Raw genomic sequence first — 12,859 nt, 5'->3', positions numbered from 1 at the left:
ACAGTATTTCTGCCCACTCAGTGCCAGTATCATGAAAGAAAATTCAATCCAAAAGTCATTACTTTTCACCTTTGCAGTCCCCTTACTCCAAAACATAAAGTAACCATGAGTCATTTGGAAAACAATTGAATATGTGCAGTAACATGTCAGTAAACACATTCAGTAAGTTATGGCCAGACATTGTTAGATAAAGTCTTAAAACATAGTTTTTAGGCAGAATTTTTAAGTTTTGATCAGAAAATTATCTGAAACCGCCAATATTTGACAAACCTGAGGTAGTTTACACAACAGTTCTATTTCTTCATTGTCTCTTAACCTGTATTATAAGTTTGTAAGAAGTTACAATGCTACCTTTAATGCCTTTGCTGTGTGACACTTGTTCAGGTATAGCCAGCCAGATTCTGTAATGATAACATAGCGCCGTGTGCTACAATTGCTGAATTGCTTGTGTTTCATATTAAGTAAGTGAACAATTTACGTTGTGATAAATATGGTCAATATGTTCAGTAGATTGCTGTTCGAAGATGCAGCACACTTTACAGATATGTGTCCATCCTTTAAAAAGCTGCTTGTTTGCTAAATGTATGATGACCTGTCTGCAGCAGCAGGAAAAAAATTAATTGACGAGGGTATTTCCGGAGGCAGACTGTTTTTGACCGATTGCATGTAGCCATATCAGGAAATAACACCTGATAACATACAGTACAGTGAACATGATTAACACTCGAAGCCTGATAAACTTGAAGCCCTGTATTGTTTGTGGCATCTCTTCCTTGGAAAATGACAGCACAAAGTCAATCAATAGAGCCCATTCAGAGACGGCAGAGGTTCTCAGGAACAGCATTCAAAGCCAGAAATAGAATTTCTTCAGTGAGGTGCAAAGTAATAACAGGGACAAGCTGTCTCTTACTTGTCATGCCAGGGTCGGTGAATTAAACCTCAACTACTCCCTCTAAGATTTTGTTTGTCTATGCACTGTAGACCATTTAACATTGAGCTCTAACTTGTTTCTCCTCCAGTGTGGCAGCCAATCAGAGCCATAGCTCATCAGCAGAAAATCTGCTTATGTTACACACAATCTAAAGCATTCTCCGAAAAAAGAAGTGCGCAGACAGAAAATTACAAATCATGGATTTTTTACAAAAGAAAATAATCGTAAGTGCGTTTCATAAACTGCAGAAAAACCAAAGAATACCCCTCCTTTAAGGCACAATATGTCATGTATTAGATGCTGTTTAACATGATGATATTTGTAGACTTTCAAGGTATAATTAATTCATAGTCAAACTTAGCTTTACTTTACTTTCCACTAGAATTCTTTTTTTTTTTTTTTTCGCATGTTGGAGACCTAATTTTAAAATGAATGGTGCTTCACAGCTGCCTGTACTAACATGCCGATCACTTGACAACAAGATTGACATTGCCCTGCAGAAATAATAATCCTTAAATAAGGAACTAATAACTTAGATTTAATACAACAACTTTATGAAGAGATGACAAATACTGTAATTAATTTTTAGTTTAGAATACCTCTAAAGTCCTTGGTGAACATGATCAGCTCTTGCATATTATGCAGGTACCTCTTATGCTGTCAACACTGCTATCAGCTCCACCAACAAATGGTGTGAACATATTTGTTTTTAACTCACACCCACTGAGTGATTCTCATTGTACAATAATAAAAGTGTGACAGCTGTCACCAATGCTAATAAATCACAGAGGACCAGTATAGCTACACTTTCAGTCATTTCAGTTACGTGAGATGATTACTGTTCAGCTGCACCGCACCTGAAGTGGTGGTCAGGGTTAAGACGCACAAAGCAACAACATATAAATATAAAACAAATGAATAAATACATAAATAATTCCATATCCCTGAAATAAAATTAATTGTATCAAAAACCACATACAGCAGATAAGAGGTGGAAGGGTTGCAGGAGTGACTGGTCCTTTCTGACCCAGAGGCCCTTCACTCAGACCCCTCCGCTCACAAACACATACAGTATCAACAGGTTTCATCTGAGGTTATGCAAAGCAATCAAATCTTAACTGACCCTCTGAACTCCACTAAATTGGCAAGTGATAATTGGCAATGACTGGGAAGAAAGTATAAAAGCTTTAGAAAAGTTGGAATACAGAATATTTTCATAAACAGAAACTTTGCATGTACAATGAAAAAAACGCTACAAAACGGGACCGTCGTGCTTTTGGCCAGAGCCAAGCACATGTTCTCACAGTGGTCAAATGTCATGGCATGCAGGTTTGTATTGAGAAAAGTATTGTTTTTTGAAAGTATTGATTTGTACAGTAGTTTAAATATGTCAAAACCACACCAGAGTTTGAGGGGAAACGGGCAGAATGTCTACTAGAGCATGACTTCCAGAGGCACGCCTTGAGTTCCACCTCAAAAAGCACTGGAGATGTGATTGCTCAAATAAGTCAACACAACTTATGAATCAGGTTTGGCTTCTGAAAAGCAGATACAGTAGGAACCTGATGCAAAAAAAAAAAAAAAACAACACTAATAAATTTAAAAATAAATCTTCATGGGAAAAATAAATTCCACAAAAGGAAGAGAAACTCAAGAGTGTAAGATCCTCTTGAGGTTAGTCAGTGGTTTGTGGCTGCGAGGCCAGCGTGCAGCTTATGTCTCTTTAGTGAAAGAGTGAGTCACATGTCTGTCATCTCCTCACTGCCAATGTCTCCAACACCAGCATGGAAATGTTGTCAGTACTGTCACTTTGCAGGCTCAATAATCACTGAGCATGTTGAGAGGGACGTACAGGTTCTGTCTCTCCTCAGCAAGGAAACACGCAGTCACATTGCTAGTCCACACACATACAGGAGGACCCCAGTAACTAGGAACAGGATACAAGTGAAAATGTGATGGACAGGAAGTGGGGTGGCGGCTGACATCATATAAAGAGACAGAGGTTATTTCTCCCTGCCGTCTCCTGTTTCAGTCAGACAGAAGCAGACTCCCAAAGACCCACGAGCCACCGGGTCCTCGCCCCGAGGGGCTCTCTGGTCCCTGGCGATGGGGTGTGGGTTCGGGCTGGGGAGAGGGGTTGGCTGGATGACCGCGGGTTGGACGCAGCATTCAGGCATGTGTCAAACAGCTGACAGTTGAGTGGGCCTCGATGCAGGCAGATCCAGCAGAGCCTGGACAGTCGCACTAACCTTCACCAGGCCGCGCTCCTCTAGGATGTGATGGGGCAAGCACAGCTTGTCCTGGGTTAGCAGAGAGACGTTTTAATCAGCAATAAAGACAGGTGTGGCTTACAGAGCTTCTCTTCTCCCTCAGGGTTGGTTTTAAGATACTCATCTGTGAGATTTCTATGATCTATTATTATTATCATAGAATATATTCTCTCGCTGTGTTCTGTATAATTAAATAAATGAGTTATTAAAACTATTGCAAGATCTCCTTGGAATATCCTGGGACTTTCCCAAGGATCTTTGTGGCTGACTAAAGCACATTTGTGAAAACATTTTCACAGTAACAGCTTCAGTCTTTATAACACTGATGTTACATATCATTTTTTTCAGTTCACTCAAAACAAACAAAGAGCATAATTTCTTTTAGATAATTTTGGTGCAGTGTTTTTGAGATATTTGTCTGCGAGACTTGTGCACCAGCACCATAAATGAAATACCACTGACCTCCATTGTATTGTGTAAAGGCAGAAATCACAGCTATCTCAATACCTGGGCAAATTACATCAAACTATGGGAGCAAAGAAAGGAGGTACGGACTTGAATATTCCATGTAACTGAATACCTGATTGTGAAATTAAATCACAATTTACTAGGCTGAAAATCAATATATATATATATATTCTAACAGGGGTTTCAGGGTTCACAAATATAGACTCAGGTATTCAGTTGCTTATAAAAAAATGTAATTATTATGGCATTTTTTTTGTTTCTATACCAACTATGCCCTTAAATTTAATTTGTGCAGGGGTAATTTTGGTCAAGCCCTGCATTTTCTGCTTTTCCAGTACTAGTTTCAGTATGTGTTGAAGTTTAAGAATGGCTCATATTTATATTTGTATCAACATTTACTGCAGTATAATATACTATATATATAACTGCCGTGTAGTAAGAATTTGATTATTTATATGTCAGGCAGATCTTGCCAAATGAAATGATAATAAATGTTCCTTTTGTCCATGACAGAACTTGCAGAGATTTAATACAGTCAGTTAATATAACGGTGCATCTGTAATTAATGTTCCAGAGAGTTATCATCAGTAAATCATCATCATAAATCTTAACAAGAAAAAAAGTAAAGCTAATACAGGGTAAACCTGTGTTTGTTTTGAATATGTTGTATATAATATTATAATATTGTTACCTGTGTGACACCCAGCTTCTTACAGGCATCCAAGAAGTTCTCCACATTCCTACGGCATTTAGCCATGCTAAGCTTTGGCTGGAGGCCAGAATATCAATCATGTTAGAAATCAAAATCACAACACACAAATACATTTGATGAATGTAGACAACTATGCATATAGTTACTCCTAACTGTTTACTACATAAGGTGTATTATCACAAAGTGGCATTTGTGATTTAAAATAAAAAAAGAACCCTTTTAGGATTTTCAGCGTGCTTACCACTGCAGGAGACGGCACATGGATGCTGGCGACAGACCGAGGACAAATGTGATTGGCTAAATGGCAAAGGACAACCCCGTCCATCAGAGCAGCTCCAACATCGTCTGGGAGCAACACCTTCAGTCTGCACTCAATGTTCTGTAAACACATTAACAATGACCTCATGACATCACTGTATTCATACTGTATACATTATATACAATGAATACATATTCTGCTATACTATTTACCAGGAAAGTCCCGCTGAAACACAGAAAAAAGTGCATGTGGTTGCGATGTGATCATATAACCTGCTCCTGATAATAATCTGGTTTACACGACTGGATTTTTGGTTTTCCACAGCAAAAAGTGTCCTAAGGCATTTCATGGAGTCTAAGGTGCTTCCAATACACCTGAGGATTTGCTGTTTTTGGCTTGCAGTTCTGGTATTTATTACCTGGTTGGTTCTTTCTAAGACTGAACATGTAAATGATACCAGCTGCAGATCATCTGATTTGTAAGAACTGCCGTAAAACAGGATCTGTTGCAGGGTTTTTAAAAGACGTGTTGTGTGCATGTCTGGGACGTAAATGAAGTGCAAGACAGGTGTTTTCTGCTGCTGAAAGTGGAATGTGAGTTTAATAGAAGACAGTTTTGAAACAATATTCATGCACTCTTCCTACAAGAGGAAGGCTATACTATGTGAGGAAGTATTAGTTAAATAGCCTGATGTTGTCAGCTCAACAAAAAGACCAGTGACTGAATCAACATGGGAGATTTTTGTGTGGTTCTTAGAACTTTAAAACTCCTTTTACCAGAAAACTCTGGCCTATTCATTGACTTTTTAATTGGATGATACTGTGGCTCAGTCATGTGATCTGAATATGGAAATGTAGGTATATGGGGGGAGATGGTAAATCTGAGAGTCTGGATGTCTCCAGCCGTCTTTCTCCAGCCGTTCACTGACTCCTGGTTGGTGACCTTTGACCCCTTCACAGTTGATGCTGTGACCTGTTTCGGTCTGGTGTTCACAGACATGTTGTCTATTGTTCCGGTGCTCATTCAGTCTCTTATCCAGAGTCCTTTCACCGAGGTAGTGGGCTCCACAGCTGTAACATGTGACGTCATACACCTCTCCAGTCTTCCTGTGCTGTACTTAGCTCTTAGGGGGTCTTAGGCCATGTGATGACAACTGAGCCATCTCTATGACAACTGATAAAAACTGGAGGACTGTGAGATGTGGCTGAAAGCTCTGGGAAAAAAAGCTCAGAAATGGATCTTGAAATAAGTTACGTTTATACTCAACATATCGCAGACTGAACTTCATCATTAAGAGTCAGCAAACACATTCATCACCATAACAACACAAGAATGAGAGCTCCTGTAAAGTTACTTCATATGCAATACTCTTTACTGGTACAACATAAAGGCACAATGAGTAGGATTTGTCGATTCAAAAACATTCAAAGTTGTCCCCTACTCCCCAGCTCGACGAGGGTTAGGGTGCTCGCCAGCAGGTGAAAACAAACCCCAGATTCACTCTCGTTTTGGAACAAGCTTTGTCGGTTTGGTGTCTCGCCACCCTATATTTGAGTTTTTTTGGCACTGTGTCTGCAATTTTCGTAGCTTCCTCTTCCTTATACAGGTTGGCGCCAGGAAATGTCCCGAACACAGCAAATTAAGAAAATAAAGGAAGAAGGCAGGGTCTCTGTAGATGCAGACACCCCCCACACACTTCTAGTGGGTCACAAGGGATGATTGAGAGTGATTATTTTTGTACGAGTCTACACACTTTTTAGGAAAATCCTACTCATTGTGCCTTTAACTGTTTCCATTGTTTTAACTATTACTGAAGACTGCTGACAAAAGTCACTAATTTTTTCACTCTCTCTCTTCAACCTGGCTATAGTGTCTGTGGCTTTTTGTATAAATTTCCCTTCCCTCCTCCCATATTTTGTATTTTGGGAATGCATGCAAATACATATCGCATGATCCCAAAAAAAGCTGTGATGCTTTTGTCCCCTGACCTTGATGTGACCCTTTAGTAAATTCTTTTGCATTCGTTTCACAGTAGCCAAAGGCAAAACTGAATTCAGCTGAATGTGTCTCAACATCTTTTAGTGATGCCGATTGAGTTCCCGGATTAGCAGAAGGGATATCCCACAGGAAGTCATCACAGTAGGTGTTGAAAGATTGGATATTATATATTATCTGTCACCAATAGAAAGCCTGTTTGTTCTTGTGCACGAGGAGGGCACTATCGTCAGCAAAGTCCAGGTCCTACAGCTAGTTGGGCACAGTCCAACAAATGCTCTGTGTCATCAGTCGATGAAGAGCAGGAAAAGGATGTGAGGCATGATGCGTTCTGGCGTAACAGGGAACAACTATAGTTGATTATACAACTAATTCAAAGCAGTCGTAGATCTTGGCATTGATGGTAATGACTTTGGAAGGGATTTTATTAAAGTTAATGGTCTTCTATGTAGTGTTTTTGTGCACACTATCAATCGCTTTTTTGCTTTCTCCATAAAGGGGTTGTTCTGCTCTCAGCATTGCTAAACGTGAAACTCTGGTCCATGAATACTGTTTCTTTTCTGAAATCTGACCTCAATTGTAGTTTCCATCCAGAACACTTTCCTGGGAATAGAAAGTAGTGCAATCTCTCACCAGCTATGAAAATGATTTTATTGAGATGGAAAGTTCATTCAGTCAGGACTTCTCAGTCAAGGGTCAAGACTGTTAAGCCAATGTGGACAAGAAGGCCTTGAAAAATGTCAAAATAGGTGCCCCAACTCCTTATATTGTGAAAGAAGTCAGTGGCGGGTTTCCCAGTAACGTGAATATCTGTTCTATTATGTCTGTGTACGCCTTGCGTTCCTTTTCCTGCTGTTTGTTTCTTCTCAGCTTTGAAACAGCCTCCCACTGTGTGTCCTTTTACAAGGTCTCAACCGTCTCTATCCCCTATCCCCTATTTGTCTTTTCTTGCATCTGTAAAACACTTCGTAACTACTCTTTAGGAAAGTCTTACGAATTTCAAAATAATATTTGCTTGCTTCATGGATAGCAGGTCATCTTAACCTTTGAAATGGTCTGTAGACATGAAGTCCAGAGCATGGTGTGATATCATCTGGTTGTTCAGAATCAGGTGGGTTGAGCATATCCGTACACACATTTCAAAGGTCATGAAGTGGTAAGAGGTTGAAGTACCTGTCATTAACTCTGTGATCTCATACGTGGCACCGAGGTTGGAGCTGTCTCTGCCTCATTTAACAAAGTGCTCAAAAGCGTCCTTTGGTCTCTCTGCACACGACCTCACATCTCTTTCCTTGTTCTTTGAGACAATCTGGGCCACCTTAGAATCTTATCTTCAAGCTGTTTTCATTCCCATGTCTTCTTTGCTTACTTTTGGTTTGAAGCCAAGAACACTACGGTATTATTATAACAGTTTAGGTGTGTCTGACAGTCTCTAACTTGCTGCTGAGAGTTTCATTCTCCTTTCATTTCTGTACAGACATCTTGCAAGCACATACAGTACTCAGCTTCTGTCACCTCTGTTTTTCCTCTTGCCTTCCCTTTTATTTTTTTTATGGGGTGACCCATCTGATCTTCAGTTTGATTAGTGCTGTGCTAAAAAACTACTCCTATTACTAAAATGTAGCACTACTACAAAGCAGCACTACTACAAAAACTGTGACAGGAAGTTGTCAGTTTCCTCTCTACTTGAGGAGAACGTAGCGACAGCAATGTGGGGATGAGGTGTCATGGTCGGGCAGCAAGTGAAAGCTGAGAAAGATTTAACTTAACACACAATGTGCTATACTGCAGAGGCAAACTGAGATGAGCAAATCATCGGGCTGGTACAGAGTACAGTGTGGCTCAACTTCTTAGAAACCAAGTGCAGCTGTGACACTCAGTAAGGACACACACACTCTTCTGGATTTAGATGCCACGTATTCACTTAAATAGTTATAAACACTGGAACAAAAGCAGGATCTGGCAGGCTTTGGCCCGTGAATGACTCAATGCTTTGTGCAAAACGCAAAGGCATAAACAAGCTGCGGAGCTTCTGACCTGCCGTAAGAGTCCTATCTGTTCGATCTCCTCTCTCAAGTGCTCCATCTTCCTCCTCATAGTGAAGCTGGGGTCTGTCGAGGTGTACTCCTGGCGGCTTCCTCTGGTGAAGGCTGTAAAAGGAGTTCCAGATAACACACAGTGAGATACAAAGAGGAAGCTAAAATCCTAGATACAGCTACTACTGACTAGCAGGTCACGCCACCTAATGTCAGTGTGAAAACAAATACACACATTCCACTCCTGCTTTCCAGGAAAGCCTGTACTCTTACAGGGCCATAAAACACAGCCCTACGTCTGATGATATCTAAGCGAGAAATCTGGATATTATCTGTGTTAGCAGGAAAAAGGTGACGCAACTATGAAACCAAGCTACATTGTGTAGAAAACAAATATCATTTCATATATACTTTCATGGTTTTCTGTTCACACTTCTGGCATCTCCTTTTATCTTTAGTTCTCATTTCCCACAACTCTTCATGAAAATGTTCTTCTCTTGAAGGGACTGTTTGTAACTTCTTACACGTATAAATCACCCGGGTCGGTGTCCCATGCGCGCGCTCGCATATGCGATCTCACTCACACAAACAAATGGAAAGACGTTTGTTGAGGAGATTCTGCACTCAGTATTATGTGCACATTTGTAATTGTGGCTACGTTTCTGGATGAGATATGGTTGTATTTGCATATCGGTTCTTGATGTGGCTTAAATATGTTGTTTATCCTTTAATTAGTTGTGTAACCGCTGAAAGTGGCTCAATGTTATAGGTTTATTAATGCAAAACATTTGATTCCCCACTGTGTATCTAAGTTTATAACCTCTGGTTTTGTGGATGTATAACATGCGTGGGAGTGTGTATGACTGCTTGCGCGCAGAAGTGACAGTATGTATACGCCTCTCTGTCATAGTTTATTTCTTTCATGAAACATGATAATGGTAATTATACACTTAATAAAGGCTATGTGAGGTAAAAAAAATGCCCTCCCTGTCAAAGTTGATTGTCCATCTGTTCCTAATGCTACCCTGCTTAAAGGAATCAAAGAGGGAAGCCATAATTATTCATATTTTTTCTTAAGTAAAGCATCTGAGTATTTTGTTAGTGTGTTAGGGTGTTTTTACAGATAGCAATAAATCAATCATGATAAAAAGAAATGTCCATGATTTATTGGTGCACCCAAATAAAGCAGGAGGAGGCATCAGTCCTGTTGAACAGATCAACAGTTCCACAGAAACCCTCTCCCACTTCCAGAGAAAGGCACTGGGACTCCACCTAAAAAATATTTTGGCTTCAGATACGAGCCAAAATGGAGCACTGCCTCAGTGTTTATACAAGCTTCACTGTGATATTTTATAATAGTGGAAGCTAACTGCACCTTCCCACTTAGCTAATCCCATTGATTTGAAGGTATCTTTATCAGTTCTTTATGGTTGCATCCTTGCTAGTATCTATTTCCTTATAATCTTCAGAAATCTATTCAGACGAGGTCATACAAATGAGCACGTACCGCTGTCATTAATACGGTCGTACCACAAGCATTGTCTATTACCTGATCTCGGCTTCAGTCCAAACACAGTCAGAGTGGTGCTGAAATCGGCGTTGCGCAGACCCTCCTGGAGACAAAACATTCATGAAAATCCGAACAAGAGATTGTCTTAACACTAAAGGATATTTTGAGATGATAATATATCTAGATTTTTGTCCCACACCCACCTCACAGTCGTCGTTCCCACTGGAGTTTTTCCGAGCACTCTGACACTTGTACTGTTGGGAAAATGATGATCAAAATGAATGATTATCATTCAATCTTTCACTGTTATCTTTAATCAAAGTAACTGTACCATCACACAAGACAAAAGAAATGAAAGTGAGGCCTAAACTTTCTGCGTGACTTGATACCATTAGAGGTGTGTAAGAGTGAGAATTTATCCTCAGGCAACTAATGACGCTAGTTCTGAGGAAGATCCACTTTCTGTGGTTATGGGGAGACGACGTGTGCATGCTCATACCTTCAGATAATCTTTTCTCAGGTACTTGTTCCTCCTGCGATCTTCGTTCTGATTGAGGACAGGTGGGACTTCGGGCCACTTTGGCTCTGAATCTGACTGATCTGTCTTCAGGCTGCCATCAAAGGAGCAGGAGGAAGAAGGCTGTGAAAGCAAAAAGATGCAATTAAAGTCATTCACTGCATCCTTTAGAGAGAAAACATCACATCTGTAATGGGAGACGCAACCAAACTGATACACATGAGAAATCTGAAATATCACTCATGGTATGTTTGCTTTGAAGTCAAAAAGTGTGTACCTGTCCACTCAGCACTGATGCTCCACTACTCCCTTCATCCAGAGAAGCACTAGAATAAAGACACGAGTAGCATCAGGTGACTAAATATGCTGTTTTACGTTCAGATAAGATTAAAGACACTGTGGGCCTAAATGTCTCTCTCTGGTTACACTTTTTGAGAACTGTTTGTATGAGTGGTTCTTGCATGAGGCTCAATGTCATCATGTCTGATTAGAATCAGAAGTTAAACACTGCAGAACTGGCCTGAAATTAACCTGAACATGTAAACCATTAATGCCTTTAATAGGGATAGTTCGGGTGTTTTGAAGAGGGGTTGTATGAGGTACCTATCCATAGTCGGTGTATTACCTACAGTAGATGATGGTCGGCACACCCCCAGTTTGGAGAAACAGACAAGAGTAACGACGCAGGAGCAAAGCAATGTACTGCTGTGGACGGAGGCAGCGGCAAAACATATTTTAGCCACCTAAAAGAAAGGCCCACCGAAAAAAATTTAAAAGTGCGTTCTTTTAAGTGTACGCTATATTTAGAATATTTTCTAACGGGGAACTGAGAGTGAAACGTATCTATACTGTTTTTGTCATCTGAGTCTGCTGGCTTTGAAGAGAGTATAAATATGGTTCACTTGCAGTTCAGTTCCCCGTCAGGACGGCTTGTCTGACGGCAAGATAAAGTGGTGAAAATATTCTAAATATAGCATACACTTAAACGGATATCGATTTATTTAGGTGGCTAACATGTGTTTTGCTGCTGGCCCCATCTATAGCACTATATTGCTTTGCTCCCTTGCCCGTACTCCTGTCTGTTTCTCCAAGCTGGGACGCGCCGAATGTCACCTACTGTGGGCAAAACACTGACTATGGATGAGTAGCTCCTATAACCCCACATCAAAACATCCGAACTATCCCTTTTTGTCATTTATCAAGCAGAAACACTTAAGCTAAAATGTGAGAATCTGTTGTTATCTCTGTTTTATATAATTCTAAATGTAACAGCTTTGTGTTTTAGACTATTTGACGGATGAAAACTTTAGCTCCTGGAAATTGTGATTGGTGTTTCTTACTGTTTTTTCGCATTTTATAGACTATAACATAAATCATTTGATTGGGGAAAAAAATTAATTAGTACGGAAAATAATTATTTGCAACCCTTTAAAACATTTCAGCTTACTGGCTGCATTTGGCCATAATACAGTATTAGGATGTAATGCTATTTTATCATAGTAAAATGAAATATTTGCCTCTGAATTTGATGTTTTCCTTTTTTGTACTTTTTTTTTCTCTTTTTCATACACCAGTTGGAAAAAAATCTAATAAGTTTTAAAACATCAGAAATAAATTACAGCATACAACAATTATTGCAGCTACATTGCTAGGTTTCACAGTCATGAGGGCTCCACTGTAAATGTGTGCTTCTAGTCAGCAGTCAGAGTGAACATGTGGTACGGTGCGTACCTGCGAGCGGTCTGAGGCGGGGGCCTCGGTTTGCTGCCTGAGCTTCCAGAGTGACTTAGGAATCTACAGACAGAAACAGATGTGGGTGCAGTTACAGTGCTGCCCAGCAACAGGAAATATTACAACAGAAATGACTCATGTTACATGATACATGTTTGCCCTGCGTCAACCATGCTGCTTTGTTTGCAACTAAAAAAAAGTAAAACAAATGGGCCGAGTCAAATTCTGTGGAAATTTCACCAGTTGAGCAACAAAGGGCAATTCATCTGCACAATGAATGGAATAGTTTGTAAGAGCGTCTAGGCTAGTCTTCATTTTAACAACAGCACTGATTTACAAAGTTGGCATAAACCACGTCACAGGAAAAGTGAGCTAATTCCACTTCTAAAATGAAAACATTTTCATGCATTCAAGCAAAGAAACAGCTTAG

The 12,859-nt window shown here is 40.0% G+C and overlaps 1 protein-coding gene across 1 annotated transcript in view; it reads right to left on the bottom strand.

Moving 5' to 3' along the window:
* Positions 1-1,603: 1,603 nt before the first annotated feature.
* The window catches only part of lrch2 (leucine-rich repeats and calponin homology (CH) domain containing 2), a 32,344-nt gene continuing 21,088 nt past the window's right edge, over positions 1,604-12,859 (bottom strand). The window contains exons 13-21 of the mRNA XM_074611703.1: positions 12,430-12,492; positions 10,976-11,024; positions 10,681-10,821; positions 10,385-10,435; positions 10,221-10,284; positions 8,673-8,785; positions 4,623-4,760; positions 4,361-4,438; positions 1,604-3,231 (exon numbers count right to left, since the gene is read on the bottom strand). Coding sequence (XP_074467804.1) covers positions 3,112-3,231; positions 4,361-4,438; positions 4,623-4,760; positions 8,673-8,785; positions 10,221-10,284; positions 10,385-10,435; positions 10,681-10,821; positions 10,976-11,024; positions 12,430-12,492 — 817 coding nt within the window. The 3' untranslated portion in view covers positions 1,604-3,111. The remainder of the gene's footprint in view (positions 3,232-4,360; positions 4,439-4,622; positions 4,761-8,672; positions 8,786-10,220; positions 10,285-10,384; positions 10,436-10,680; positions 10,822-10,975; positions 11,025-12,429; positions 12,493-12,859) is intronic.

The sequence above is a fragment of the Sebastes fasciatus genome, chromosome 16 (assembly GCF_043250625.1).
Source record: "Sebastes fasciatus isolate fSebFas1 chromosome 16, fSebFas1.pri, whole genome shotgun sequence".
Taxonomy (NCBI): domain Eukaryota; kingdom Metazoa; phylum Chordata; class Actinopteri; order Perciformes; family Sebastidae; genus Sebastes; species Sebastes fasciatus.
Note: the sequence above shows the minus strand (reverse complement) of the source record. Positions and strands in the feature narration are given on the sequence as shown.